Source organism: Polistes fuscatus, unplaced genomic scaffold (assembly GCF_010416935.1).
Source record: "Polistes fuscatus isolate 324 unplaced genomic scaffold, CU_Pfus_HIC Scaffold26, whole genome shotgun sequence".
Classification (NCBI taxonomy): Eukaryota; Metazoa; Arthropoda; class Insecta; order Hymenoptera; family Vespidae; genus Polistes; species Polistes fuscatus.
The window spans coordinates 1,336,041-1,351,375 of record NW_025113103.1 but is presented as its reverse complement, the minus strand read 5'-3'; the positions used below and the strand labels follow the sequence as shown (position 1 = coordinate 1,351,375).

At 36.1% G+C, this 15,335-nt stretch overlaps 1 protein-coding gene across 3 annotated transcripts; it reads left to right on the top strand.

Annotated features, from left to right (window-relative positions):
- Positions 1-636: 636 nt before the first annotated feature.
- LOC122518788 (transcription factor CP2-like protein 1) lies at positions 637-14,248 on the top strand. Of its 3 annotated transcripts, none has more exons than XM_043637887.1 (12): positions 637-1,602; positions 1,685-1,967; positions 3,439-3,580; positions 5,812-5,886; positions 6,565-6,816; positions 6,933-7,077; positions 7,368-7,580; positions 7,673-7,921; positions 8,171-8,262; positions 13,155-13,434; positions 13,556-14,006; positions 14,144-14,248. In XM_043637887.1, the coding sequence occupies exons 1-12, from the start codon at positions 1,459-1,461 to the stop codon at positions 14,191-14,193; spliced, it is 2,376 nt and encodes a 791-aa protein (XP_043493822.1). In that variant the 5' UTR covers positions 637-1,458; the 3' UTR covers positions 14,194-14,248. The 3 variants fall into 3 exon arrangements, with proteins under 3 accessions (XP_043493822.1, XP_043493821.1, XP_043493823.1); XM_043637886.1 differs by having other exon boundaries at positions 7,344-7,580; XM_043637888.1 differs by lacking the exon at positions 5,812-5,886 and having other exon boundaries at positions 7,344-7,580.
- Positions 14,249-15,335: the final 1,087 nt, after the last annotated feature.

Genomic DNA, 15,335 nt, shown 5'->3' with positions numbered 1-15,335 from the left:
CGAATAATAAGAAATCGGAAAGAAAATCATCAGCTTGCCACGCGAAGAAGAAATAGGATCGTTTTATTATCAATCGGAATTCGTGGAAAGGATAGATCTGACGAGTGTCAGTGATTGGTGCCGACAAAAAGCACGGGAGAACATTTTCTCGGTCCCATTTCGAAAGAGAGAGAGAGAGAGAGAGAGAGTTTTTATTGGTTTTTGTTTTTTTTCTCGTTAGCGTAATGGAGCGAAGAATTTTGAAAATGTGGTGATAACGTGAGGAGGCAGAGGCCTTTGACAAACAAGACACTATCCAATGTGTGAGCAATAGTCGTTAGATAAAACGAAAAAAAAAAAAAACAAAAAAAAAAAAAAAGAAATAAAAGAATAAAAAAAAAGAACTATATAATAGGGAACTATCGTCGTTTGTCTCTTGTCGGAGATATTATTGTACGTTTTGACTTGCAAGATTAATCATAAATAATAATAATAATAATAATCGTCATAATAGAGTAAAGATAATAATCGAAGAAAAAATAAAAAAAACAGATATAGAGGAGTATAAAAAGAGAGGGGGAAAAAAAGAAATCTGTGTTAATACTGCGCGAATAAAAAAAAGATTATAGATAAAATAATAGAAGGAAATATAAAAATTGAAGAGAAGACAAGAGAAAAAAAGAAGAACAAAAAAAGAAAAGGAAACCAAAAATAGACGAAAAAGAATTTTAGAAGAAACAAGATGCATTGCACCCAAGGTGTGGCAATGGTATTCGAAGACGCGTTCGTCGTCTTTTCACGTTTTTTGTCGCTCAAGTCGCGGGGCTGCGCACTTTTGGAAACACATCGGCAGCGCGAGACAACCGGCATCAAGAAACTGTACAACAGCTTCTTCGTGATGTTCTAAGGGAAAGTTATACAAATTTTCTTGAAAATATAATAATACTCGCAGCGCAAACATCATCACCACCACCATCACCACCATTATCACCACCACCACCATCAAAAGTTTTACGAGTTTGTCGGGTGATGCGTTTCCGTTCGCTTCCAAAGGAGTGTCCTAAGACCCGGAGGAAGAAAAAATCAAAGATACTCGAAATAATAAACGGAAGTTAAATCAAATACTCGATGTAATCAAAGTTGTAAGTAACTTTTGATCAAACGTAGAAAGACAGGAATAAAAAAGTAGAGAGAGAGAGATGCGACTTGGATTAATAATCGCAACTATATCAAAATTCATCTTCCTGGCCCCAACCTCGTTCGCAATAAATATCGTTGTGATGATAATCGATTATGTTGATTAAAAGAAAATACAACAAGACCAACGGATTTCTGCATTTTCTTCCGACTTATTCTTACTCTTCTTCTTCTTCTTTCAACTAAGTTTATTATATATCCTAGAGGATAAGCTAGATAAAATTTGAAATCTCGGGTATATTATCACGGTAGCATTGATATAATAATCCCTGAGGCCGCTTAATGGAGCTCCAAATCATAATGGATGGCGGTACGGAAACCCTGAACGAAGCCATGTGGTTTACCGGCACTCCATCGCCGTCTTACGAACAATTATCATCGCCTAATCACCCGAACAGATGCGATGGAGGAATCGTTGCTCAACAAGTAAGTCAACAACATCAAAATATTCTCGAAAAATATTATTTTTCTTAATTTGATATATCATCATTCTGTTATTTGTGATTAGACATCGGTCGGTTATAACGATTCACGGGATACCACGTTGTGGCAAGATAAGCAAAACGCGATGAAAAATTGTTCGGATGAGGGTGATCAAATAGACTCGAACAACGTAACACCACGTCGTCACGTGTCTTCGTCTTCCGAGCAAACTAACAATCGTCCATCACAACATAACAATTTAAAACGTCGAGCTGCTGCTGCTGCTGGTGCTGGTGCTACCGAGGAGTCTGCTGTTGCTGGTGTACAGCACGTTTCTGAGCTCGATAGGAAACACGCTAGAAGAGACGGTCAGTATGCTCAGAAAAGATTATTTTTATTTTTATTCTATCTAGAATGAAATCACCTGTATTGGCTTTATTGTACCTCCTCATCCTCCTCCTCCTCCTCCTCCTTCTTGAGCCTCATCAAACGGCTCAACATTGTTGAAGCATTTACGATGATGCTATCTTCCACAGGTCAATTATCAATTTACCGAATGACGATGACTACGACTACGTCTTAGCGTCATAACGTTCCAGTAATTCTACTCGCATCTATGAATTTACCAACGACCAGACGCTAACGTGTTGCATATGTATGCATGCATGTATATATGTTGTACGTATGTATGTGGGAACGTTTATCGACGTATCCCTGTGTATGTGTGTGTTTGTATACGTATACACGAGTACACGTGAAATCTCGTTTCGCATAATGGAAATTGGCATCTTCCTCCCCAACGCAATGCGATGCAACGCGACGAAACTAGGATGAAACATCTTCCTAAAATCCTCGAGATAGGATCATCGATTTTGACAATACGAATAATTATATTTCCTTTATAGAAAATCATTATATTACATTATTCATTTCTTACCAACTAATGTTCCATACAATAGCTTCGAGTCATTCGTCATTATCTTTAAGTTGTTATAGATACATCATCTTAAAGGTCGTGGCCAAACGACCCCAATTGCATTGTCGTAGCAACAGTCAATATTTTATAATCACTTCTTTGCATTATAACAGTTAATCGGTATCTCAGATACACGAGATACGTACGAATTCCAGTTACAATTTGCAAAAACTTATGCGAAATTGAATAAATGTATTAACGTGTTAGTATAACTGTTTGTCCATGCTCGAAGCTTTAATCTCTTTGAACTGTTTGAAAAGTATCGCAGTACTTTTTGGTATAAATCCGACGCCTTTTCGCCCACGTGGTCAGTCGTAATGATAACTCTTGCTTCGAGTACATAGTGTATCGAGCAGATTAGTTCACTGTTGAAAGGAGAAAGAGAAAATCCAACGGGCAGTTTATATTTTCTAATTGTGATCAAATTTCTCCCAAAGGGTTTAAAAATTATAAGAAAAATTAAGTACATTATTTTGGTGTTGTTGTTGTTGTTGTTGTTATATTATTATCTTGCTATACGGTGTCAAGTAGAATGAAGTGGAGTGAAGTTGAAAGATCAAGGGTGCCGTATTTCGATAGTCGACGTTATTCCCCGATAACATTAAAAAACAGACGTCGTTACCCCCCCACTCAAGATATCAAAGAGAGAATCGGTTCAATGCATCATCAATATCATGCTCCTAATTGCGATAATAATATTCAAATCGGTATGATTCGAGTTATAATATTTGGACAGATGCTCGTTAACTTTTTCATTTGCGTGATCATTTTTTATTTTTATTTTCCCTTAGATTATTTAGGCTGAGAAAACAAGACGAAGAAAAAAGAGAAGAAAATATTCAAATAAACCTTTCTACTTGTAGGATCTATCGGAAGCAATGGTTCCGGTCAAGGTTGGTCCACACAGGTGGAAGAACTCGCGGAACATCTGGCTGACTTTGACGGATCATTGTCCGCTCTTGCTGCCTCGGATCTGGCTACAGCTGTTGCCTCCTATAACATGAGGTAATATCATCTAACTTTTCGAAACGTTTCGAATTTCATTGATAAGATTAATTGATAAAAGATTTCAAAATTCGCGCGATCGTTTCTTCCGCGGTCGATATGTTACCGACGATGGATAAGTAATACTGTAGGTCGATAAGGTAGATTTCTGACATATAATCAAGGTGGAATCGAATCTTGATCGAACCGTGTGCACAGAGAGACGTCAAAACTAGCTTTGAGCAAGAAATCCGGTTTAAACCAGACGCAGTCGTTGGCATTACGTCGTACCGGCGACATAGTCACCAAATTTTTTAATCAGGATACAGCAGCCATTATCGGAATGAGTATATTATCATTTTATAGACAATCGAGCGTATAGAAAAGAAAAAGATAAACGAATGGGGGGTATATATATACATATTTATGATAATAAAATATTTATATTACGTCGAAGAAGACACGTGGAAAATTCTTTTATTTTATTTTTTTTATTTTTTTGTTTTATTTCGTTAACAAATAAAATGTGTTTTGTATGCATATGCACCTTATACACGTTTCTCATGAACACTTAATAAAAATCATTTGATTAAATATTTATATAATTTTTTGAAAAATATTTACGTACGTAGAAAAAATGAAACTCGAATCAAAGTCCTCGTATATAACTTTTGTTATTTAAACAAATCATAAATCGTCTGAGTATACAGAGAGAGAGAGAAATAGAACGAGTGTAAGAAAGAAAATGTGTGCTGTGTACGAAAGAAGAACTGTCAGTGAGATCAGCTGATGTGATGATAGAGAGTGCACGTGGAAATCTAACATTTCCAAACGTTTCCCATTATTTCGATAATATTCGATAATAATATCGATTTATTATTAATTGTCACGTATTTTTAGTGACATAAATAATGATCATCTTCGTATAAATAAATTTTCGGAAAAAACACTACATGTGTGTATGTATATGTGCGCGTGTGCGTGATTCTGATTACAAAACGATGAGATCTCGTGAAAGAAACTACTATTAAAAGTGAAAACAAAAAAAAAGGTCTAATCGATTGGAAATAATTGTTCATAAATACGATAATAATCAATCAATCAATCAATCAATCAATCGAGAAAGATAAGATAAAACGAGAATTCGTTTTAATTGTTTAGGGGTGGGGGTGGGATAGGATGCATCAATATATAAAAAATGGGTAAGTAATGGAAATAAGAAAGAAAAAAAAACAATCGATTCGTTTGTTATAATTCATTCAGATTAAAATTATCATCGAGAAACATGCGCGTCAACTTTTGTTTTTAACACTAAATTTATGGGCTGGGCAAATTTGACTCGTTTGTGAAATTTTTATTAAAAACCAATATGTTGATTTTTAGTATAAGTAAATATTAATAATAATTTAGTATAATTAATATTAATTTCTCTTTAATTTACTCAACCCTTTATTCAAGCAATATTTGTAAGTCATTAAAAAATAATGAACAAAATCATCCTGTAAATCTAGTGTTAAAGGGTTTTTTATTTTATTTACATTTCGTCGTAGAAACTCACGCGGGTAGAAAATAAATTTTCCTATTTTTACCTGATTCGCAAATTATATTTATCTTCGTTACGTTAGCATTGTTTGCTATAAAAAATCTTTTACAGGGTTTGCGATACCAAAGACGGTAAAACACACCGGTGAACTAGTGCGTTCCAGTTTTGACTGACCTTACTGATTCCAGTTTTTATCACATCGATTCCTTTCTCTCTCTCTCTCTCTTTCTCTCTCTCTCTCTCTCTGATTTTGTTACTGACAATTCTTTTTTTTTATCTACATTCTATCGAACTAAGGATAAAAACGTTAAGAGAATTTTAATTGATGAATTTTCTAAGGTGACTCGCTTAAATCAAGTTCATTTCCATTTACAACGAGTTAAATTATGAAAAAAAAAGAAATATACGGATAAAGAGAGAGAGGGAAGGGGAGGGGTGATAGATTTACGATCATTAGTCGATAGTTAAAGTCATTTAAAACTAAAAAACCATATATATATATATAAAATAATCGTTAATTTTTTATTAGAACGATTTTTAATCCGCCATTATCGACTTTCGACTTCGCACCTTGTTCTTATTTTCCGATCACGCGACTGCAAATATACGCGTTCCCTCGTAATTTCTTTTAATTACGCCATTTTACTTCTTCTATAAGAGATAAAGAAAAAAAATGATAAAAATAGAAAAATATTATTAATATTTTCAGCGAAGCTTTACTCGCCTTTCCATCGGTCTTCAAACAGGAAGCACCGTCACCGGAAAATCAACACAACAATTCTAAGTAAGTAATCAAAATACTCGTTGGCAAAATATGAAAATGATTATGATAAGATTAAGAAAAGAAAATAGTTTACTGAAAGAGAGAGAGAGAGATAGAGTGAGAGAAAAAAAAATCAGAGAAAAAATCTAACGGAATTTACCAAGAGCGCGAGCTCCCCTGCAAAGTAAAAAGAAACTGATAAATAATTTGATAAATACTCGAACGAACTAACCCGTTCGTTGTTATCATCGTCGTATATTTCTGACTCCTTCGGGTCAACTCTTTATTCCTCCCCTCTGTCCCCCTCGCCATTCCACGCCTCGTCTTATGAAATTATCTGCGCTTCGAGAAAATGAGTTAACTGTCATTAACTTTAAGTACTGTTAGTAGTAGTAATGTTAAAAGGAAAAATTTTCCCCTAGAATTCTTCCTAAATCATCTAACTTGCCAAAATCCTAAATTAATCAACTTCCAAATATAATTTTGCTACGTTATATTATCTGAACGAGATAACTGATAATCAGAACAAATCGTTTTAAAGATTAATTGTATATAGGATCCTGTGTAAAATGTGAAAGAGAAACTATGAAAACAAATTTTTTGAATTTATAGTGAGTTGGTGTGTTAGTTGATAGAGATCGTGACAAATTGTTGTCTTGGATGATTATAGTAATTAACAGGAAATGTCTGTTGTTGCAGTTTAAATCACGTGACTCAGAGAGCAATAAACGCAGGAGGACCAGTTACGAACAATGTTGCGAACAACAACGTCGGTGCAATCAAAACGGATAATAACAACAGCAACAATGGACAAACAACATCAGCAGAAGCAGCGGCTAGTCTTCATCAGTTGCTTTATTCGAGTAACGAGGAATATCCGGCGACTTCGACCTCCGGAAATCACGTTTCTTCATCCTCCCAACAAGGGAACGAATTTAACGAGGATTGTCGGTAAGGAAATCAAATGTCAAAGCTAAGAAAAATAATCAACATTAAAAGAGGAATGAGAAGAAATATTTGTTCTTCGTTGACACGTGATAACGAATAAAAAATTGTCTTTTTGTCAGATTCCAATACGTCCTGGCAGCGGCCACTAGCATTGCAACGAAGGTTAACGAGGAAACGCTTACTTATTTAAACCAAGGTCAGTCGTATGAAGTCAAATTGAAGAAACTGGGGGACCTATCGGCCTATCGTGGAAAAATTTTGAAGGTACTCGGTCGCGAGTTTATTTGATTAAAAACCCATTAGGTACATACACTTATGTTTGGGTAGCGGCATCTTCAAAAACGATTCGGTGATATGCTTAAGAGATCGGCTGGTTTTGTACCTGTACCATATTTTATAATTTTAGCTAGCTTATTCGTTCTATCATAAGATATATATTTGTCATTACGTTTCGTTAAGTGAATTTAACGGCGTGTCATCGACGTTCGAAAGATGTGAGTCTCCCAAACGGTACTACAACGCCTCTGAAGGGACATACGAACTTTCTGTTTCAGTCGACAATTCGTATTTGTTTTCACGAGAGGCGTCTTCAATACACCGAGCGTGAACAAATGCTCGCCTGGCAACGTGCTAGACCAGGTGAAAGATTACTCGAGGTAGACGTACCACTTAGTTATGGTATGGTAGACGTTTGTCAACCATCTCCGTCCAGTAATAGCGTTGAATTCATGTGGGATCCTACCAAAGAGGTTGGCGTTTATATCAAGGTAAGATGAGACAACGTATACGGGAATCCTATTATATTTATCCCTATACTTTATATCGCAGATTTTGTTTCCCTTCCTTTTCTTCTATCCAGGTTAATTGTATTAGCACGGAATTTACACCAAAGAAACACGGTGGCGAGAAAGGTGTACCGTTTCGAATTCAAGTTGAAACACGATTACCGGGTGGACCCAGATTGCATGCCGCCTCTTGCCAAGTCAAAGTTTTTAAATTAAAGGGAGCCGATCGTAAACACAAACAAGATCGGGATAAAATTCTACGACGACCACCCCACGAACAGGACAAATATCAACCTGGTTACGATTGCACTATTTTATCCGACGTAAGTTTTGTTTTCGTCTTTGCACCCCTATAACTGTGTACAAAGAAAACCATCAAAAAGTTCGGTATCCTGTCAACTTTGATTATCTCTACCTACTTTTCGCACAACAAGTATTGGCAAATGTTTAAAATTAAAGTATTTACATACTTTAAATAATATTATTTACATACAGTGAGACTCACTAACTGTATATCATAATCTCTGACCATTCTCATAGAGATAAAATCTTTATTCAATTTCTGTTTAAAGATTCCATTAGAAGCCCTATCGTCATCGTCATCGTCGTCGTCAAATTTGATAATGCAAAATGGAACAAGTCCCTATTCGTCGACCGAGGCAATGTAAGTGTACTGTTTTTCTTGTCCTATTTTATCTTTGCATCTATAATAATTGTAACTACGTTAAAAGTAAATTTGTCCTCGTTAATCGTACGTGTCTTGCTGCGAACGTTTAATATATATAAGACCGACGATGAAGTTAATTCAATCTGCAAAAATTACGAAACCAGAAAAAGTCATATGAATATATAAAACTGGCTACGATCTTACATTTCCATAATTCTTGCTTTGACGAAATCAATCTTATTTCTATCTTTCTTTTTTTTTATTCTTTTTTGTTTTATCAAGATTGCGAAACAATATGCTAACTATCCAATGTAAAACGATTTCGTATTTGCTCATGGAAAATAATCTTTAAAGAGAATCATCATCGTCATTTCGGTATTCCCAAGCAAACCCTATAATAATATACAGATGAAAATAAACGGAAATTGGTCTTGCATACCAATCCGATAAACCACAACCGAAATACCTAAGTCATACTTTACGTAAGTCTCTTTTAAACATAACGCGAATTATACTTATATAAATTATAATCTAACACAAATTGAAACCGAGATATATCATTTCCTGACGATCTTTATCAGAAATACAATGGGGAAGAAAAAAGAATACAAAAAATTCGATTATTTTTTCGTCGAGATCGCAACATATTCGCGTTTCGCAAAGTATTCCTTTCGGAACCGTTAAATTCGAATTCAAAATAATACGAAAGCTATGATTGGATACTCGTATAAAATGATTGACCAATCGGTAATGGAGAAAAAAAATAGTTTTTATCGCACTGGCATTAAAATTTGCGTGTAAATATAGACTACGTGGTGGGGGGGGGGAGTAGGGACGCATAGAAACGTGTTTTTGAAAAATCTGTTTAACATCATCTAGAAGCTAATAAAAACGCAGTAGCAGCAGCAGCAGCAGCAGCCACCACCGGGTGTCGAATAGGAAAAATAAAAAGAAAAAGAAAAAACAAGTATGTTTTGGTAAGGAAGCGCTATAAAACAAAACTTGGCATACAATATAGCGCATTAGAGAATAGGGTGGGGGGAAACAAGAGGGGAGTAAAAAAGCGAACATGCAAGCAAGCAAGCAAGCAAGCGCGCCTCCTCCCCTCTCCTTCTGTCTTTCCCTCCCTCCCACCGCATGCACTCGAGCATGATAAAATAAGGCGAATGCGCACAGCGTTGCCGGATCATTTAGAACCGTTTGTGATGGTGGTGGTGGTGATGGTGTGTGGTAGTGGTAGTGGTAATAGTCAGAGAGAGAGAGTATAGCAACAGAACAGAGACTGAGGAGTCAAACGGAAGGAAGAGAGGTGGTGAGGTTACCAACCACACAACAAGCCAAGAAGCAGCAACAGCAACACGGGAACGTTGTATTCAGTAACTGTGGCTAATAAACTGGCTCGAACTGGCGCAAGCCGGCATCTGGTAGAGCCGGCAGCGACGCAACCAACATCGTCGTCGTTACATAGAAAGGAGAGGGATGTGGAGAAAGACAGACAGAAAGAGAAAGAAAGAGAGTGAGAGAGAGAAAGAGAAAAATCGCACCGCACCGCACGACGGACAAATAAATTCAGAACGTCGCGTCGTCGTACGACCCAAGCACGCGTACCGTCCGATATCTGCTCTCCTCTGCTTTGCTCTGGCCTGTTCTGATCTTTTCTGATCTGTTCTGATCTGTTCCGATCAGCTCTAGCCTAGCCAGTTCGTTTTCTTGCTGTTTTTTCAATTTTTAAAAGGAAATATTCAGCTGTTTTCTTTTTGGCACCAAGTCCTTGGTTGAGAAAGTCTTGTTGTTTGCTACGATTGAGAGGGTACCCCCCGCCTTTGAGGAGACCGTGTTGAGGAGACATTGGTTGACTGACTGACTGACTTTAATTAATCGTGGGAGAGGAAAGAATCTAAGAAGAATCTAGCCAAATTGTAAAGATGATCTATCGTTGAGAAATTAAGAAAATAAATCAATGTCTCCCATTGGTGGTGGTATCGGTGCGTATACCAATCGGAAGTAGTGGTGTTACCAACGAAGTTCAACGTTGGTGGTGGTGGTGTGCGCTGTTATCATCATCATCATCGTTATCTTTCAAGGAACCTCGAAGCAAATCAATAGACGGTGAATTTCTATTGTGTTTTGTATTCCATTTGCAATTTTTGTCCATCAAATTGATTTGAAATATTTTACACAACGAATAATAATTATCTTGGAACGGTGGTGCGCGTGTGAAGAAGTCGAGTTGCGAAAAGTAGAAACGAGAGAGGAGTTTAGGAGTAGATAGTGTAGTAAGAGGAGGAGGAGGAGGAGCAGGAGGAGGAGTAGGAGGACAAAGAGTATATAGGAATAATCGCGAATGGTCGTACGTGCTAAAAGTTCTCTTACGTAAGCCAGCGAGAAACAGCAACACAGAGAAAGAGAAAGAGATAGAAGAGGAGCAGTTACGAGGGGGAGGAGGAAGAGGAGGAGAAGGAGGAGAAGAGGGAGATACGGAAAAAGTATCTCGTGCGTGTCTCACCAAGTGAAGTGGTGAAGTATTGTTGCAGTGCGGGGTGTACGTTATATTGTGCATCATTCTAATGTTGTGACCAAACACGAAGCTCTAATCATATTATCGTTATCGTTAATCGTAAAAGTTTGATATATTTTTAAACGCCTACTTTCGTCATTACGAAAATATTAATAAAAAGGAAAGAAGAGGAATAAGAAATAAATAAATTTAGACTTTAGTCGAGAAACGCAAGGATAAAAAAAAAGAAGGCAACAAAATCAAAAGAAAGAAGCTTCAGCAAGCACAGGCCTTTGGAATGCCCCCGTTCGTTGTTTCAGCGGCACGATCACCGCTATTATCCTTGTCCTTAGGATCGATCGATTATACTAACTTCATCCCAAGGGTCAACAACATAGATCTATCCTCCTCACCTACTCTAGCTATCGTTGATAGAAAAATATTATTTTTGTCCCGAGAAATCGTGATTATCGGTAACGACGATAGATCTTTGTCAGGAAAAGATCATCTTTTGAGATGACGAGCGGCCTGACCGCCGGAAAGCTAATGCCAGGGCGGTTAAAAACGCTCCACCACCACCACTACCACCATCACCACCACTACCATCATCTACTTCTTCACCTGGTTTTATGAACATAATTAAATAGGATTTATCAGCACCCCTTCTTCTTCTTCTTCTTCTATTTTTTGTATGGCGAAATTCGTTGGAATCAAGTGGATCTTTAGAAACAGGGAGATGATCCTACGAAGAATGGACGATCGATAAAGATAATAATTAATAACCATCAACTTAAGAAGAGATTCGAGAGGAACAAAATAAAAACACGAGTTCAAAATCTTATCCCAAAGATATTATTGCAATTTCTTTTTTCTTATTCTGAAGTATCGATATATATATATATATTTATATATCTATAAAAAGATAAAGCAAGAGAAGACAACGACTAGGGAGAAACCAGGACGACTGCTCGACCCGATGATGATATATTTTTTTTATATTCATATTTTGATAAATAGGAAACGCGATTCGCGGCAGACATAACGAAGGCCAAAGAAAACGATCGCGCCGGTAAAGACAAGGCCGGTGATATCCGGTTTGGGGCAAACATGCGTGAATCTGAGAACGATCGTTCGATTCAAACCGATCGGGACAGCTGCCACGACGAAAGCTGACGTTCGTTTCCCTTTTTTTCTTTTCTTTTCTTTTTCTTATTCCTATTTGTTTTTTTTCTTTTTTTTTTTTAAATAAAACGCCTAATTTCGAGAAACAAACAGGCGTGTGTCGCCCGTTGTCTTCGTTCTTTCTTCCTTCTTCTCACAAGATTTTGTGATATATATTCGATAACATCATCGTTTGCTGCTCGGTAAAGATTTTGTATTTTTTTGAGTGCCAGAGGAGGAGGAGGAGGAGGAAGAAGACCCTAAAGAATTTGTTAGAAATTTGAAAATCAAATAATAGGACACTCTATCTGAGATACTCGCGAAATGTCCAAGAGCTTCTCGAATTGGGACTTGAAGAGTTGTTGGACTGTTAGATCGTCGATTAATAATCCTCGTGAAAGATCATCCTCAACGATATTGATTTTTGAACACGAGGTTACAATCAAGGGTGGTCCTTTAGGGATAGAGATCGTAGCCAAATTCATACACGGTCTTACCGATCCTCGTGCTAGAAGGAATCATCATCTTTTTCGAGGTGGATTGACGAGTCTTACTTTGAAAAGATGTCAAAACGATAACAAGAGGATTGCTGCTGCTGCTGCTGCAAGCAAAGCGTCCAAGCTAATTTTTCGTCTGAAAGCACCACCTATCATGTAAGAAATAGAGAAATAATATCAGACTGAATCAAAAGTTCGTGCACTTGTTAACATTAAATATTTCCAAAAAGTACATTTTACAATAACAATCCCGTTATACAGTTTATAACAACACAATTTGATTAACACAACGCAAGAATATTTGGTTCACTCTAATAGAGAATTGCATTTCAACTATTTCCCAAGTCCAATCATTTTGTTTTTGTTATTTATTTATATTCCCTACTTTATCTTACTTCCTAAGAATGTAAACGAACACTGACTAATCGTTGTTATATCGTTTACCTCTTTCTCAAGAACCACTGTTGAGGTTCAATTAGTTAACTGCATATCAACAAATGTCTTCTTTTCGTTCGAATCCTTGATGAGCTAGTTTCCCTTTAATTGTTCCTAATAAAGTTGATTTGCTCGAAACATGAGATTATAAATCTCTCTCTCTCTTTCTTTCTCGTTCGTTCTCGTTTACTCTCCTTTATCATTCTAATTGAGAATCATATAAATAGAAATGTAGAAAGAGAAGTTATGTTGCAAGTGTGTCCAGTATTGTAAAAATTGTCTTAACAAAATGTTTCTAGATCACCGCAAACTCGAGCAAGCGTAGGTGGAGACGCATCGCCCATTAGAGCACCCTCGGCCCTATCAGTTTCCGCATTCGATGGCGTTGTCCCTTTGGTAGCAGCGACGGATGCTGCTAAAGAAAACGTTGGGACAACTGCACCGGCTCTTCCATCACCAGCCGCTGCCGCCGCCATTTTGCCGGATCAATCTTGCATCGTTGAGAACGACAATGTTGTTGGTTTTCCTAGAAAAATTACAACTAATTCTCCGAAGCAACAATTGGAATCTATGAAAATTGTAATTGTTTCCTTCTGTCTGTATTACGTTTCATAGAATAAGTTATTTACGTTAAGTTTAATCCTTATTAATATTTATTGGATTTCGTTTTCCTTATATTTTTTGTCTCGATCGTACACAGGGAACATCTTATTTCACCGAATTGGCACCTGACGCAAACACTGCTCAAACCAGTGCCTGGCTCAGGGCGAACAGATTCAACGCATTCGAATCAACATTCGCTAACTTCTCAGCTTCCGACATTCTACGGCTTTCAAGAGACGATTTGATACAAATTTGTGGTCTTGCCGATGGAATACGATTGTTCAATGCTTTACACTCTAAACCACCTACGCCAAAACTCACCCTTTATTTTTCCGTGGAAGGTAACGGGTTACTTTGGAGAGTAGCTTATCTCGATAATTTAACCAGCAACGCTTTAACGAACAAATTGATGAATACTTTGAGCCTACCTCAGGATCGTTTGCATTCCGTGCTTTTTCTTGGTCCTCAAGGAATTCATGTTTTGGTTACCGACGAATTGGTTGCCAATATGAAGGACGATAGCATGTACTTTGTGGAAACTATCAAAGGTAATTTATTTTCTCAATGTACACGTGTTTTCTAATATCATACTATAATACGATACTTTTTATCTTATCACAATCGGTTTAGATTTTTTTTCTAAGTTTTTCATTTTTTTCTCTCTCTCTCTCTTTTCTTTATATAGATACAACCAGCGATCGGTACAAATTACTCTTGAAATCATCGTCACGTTGAACATCACGTTTATTTAGTATACTTATCGATCTTCTTTTAAATCATTATAAGAAAATAATCAAATGTGTGTGTGGGGAGGGGGGCACGTTAATGCTTCGATTATTCCTCTTACTCTCTTCGTACAATATAGTTTATATTTATATATATATTGTTGTACGAAAAAAATGCGACTGGGGAGAGGGGGAATTTACAATAAAATTCTCATATTATATTACACATCGATAAATAATATTATTATTTTGTGCATTAAAAGTCACACACGATTCTATCTTTTGTGACAATAATTAACGACAATACGGAGAAAAATTGTGCTCGAGTCTTTTTAAACGAATTTGTTGTTGGTTTTTTTCTTTTTTTTTTTTTTTTTGCCATATTAATTTATATCATCGAGATTATTTAAAGAATATAATGTGGATCTCGAAAATAATATAGGTGCCAGAAATATTCAAAAGATGGTCTCATAATAGAAATAATAATCTTGTTTAATTTATAATTAGTTTATTTGCTTGTTTCTTTCGATAAAAGAAAAAGAACAACAAAATTACATGTATTATTATTAAAAATGTTGTATTTTTTTTTTCGATTACGTCAGAGTTTTTCGTTCTAATATTTTCTTATTTATTATCAGAGTTAACCTACTATTATAAATTTAGTTAGACACTGATTATTTTTAATAAACCATCAAATAATCAACGATTATTACACGTTGGACAAAAATATACACCGAGGATAGATAAATAGAATGAAATTCGAGATGAATGAAATCATTTCTTCTTCGTTTTTTCTTCGCGCAAACAACGGAAAATATTTATCATAATTGGGACGATTAAATCGTGTTAATGTGCCTTAATGGTCTGCCAAGCATCAAAATCTAAATGCTTCCAAGAAAAATGAATGATACGATAAGCGTGTAAACTAATTTGAATTGTAACTATTTTCCACAATTTTACGTATTTCCTGTATATTAAAAACTTATACAAATGTTATTCAGTCTTACATTAGATATGTTTCATGGACAACTACAAAACAAACAAAAAACTTATCTCAAGTATTATATCTTTCTGTTATTTGTTATATTGTAAGAGTTTATACAAACTATCATTGTTAATAGGATAACAAATTAGAAGCTTATAAGTATAATG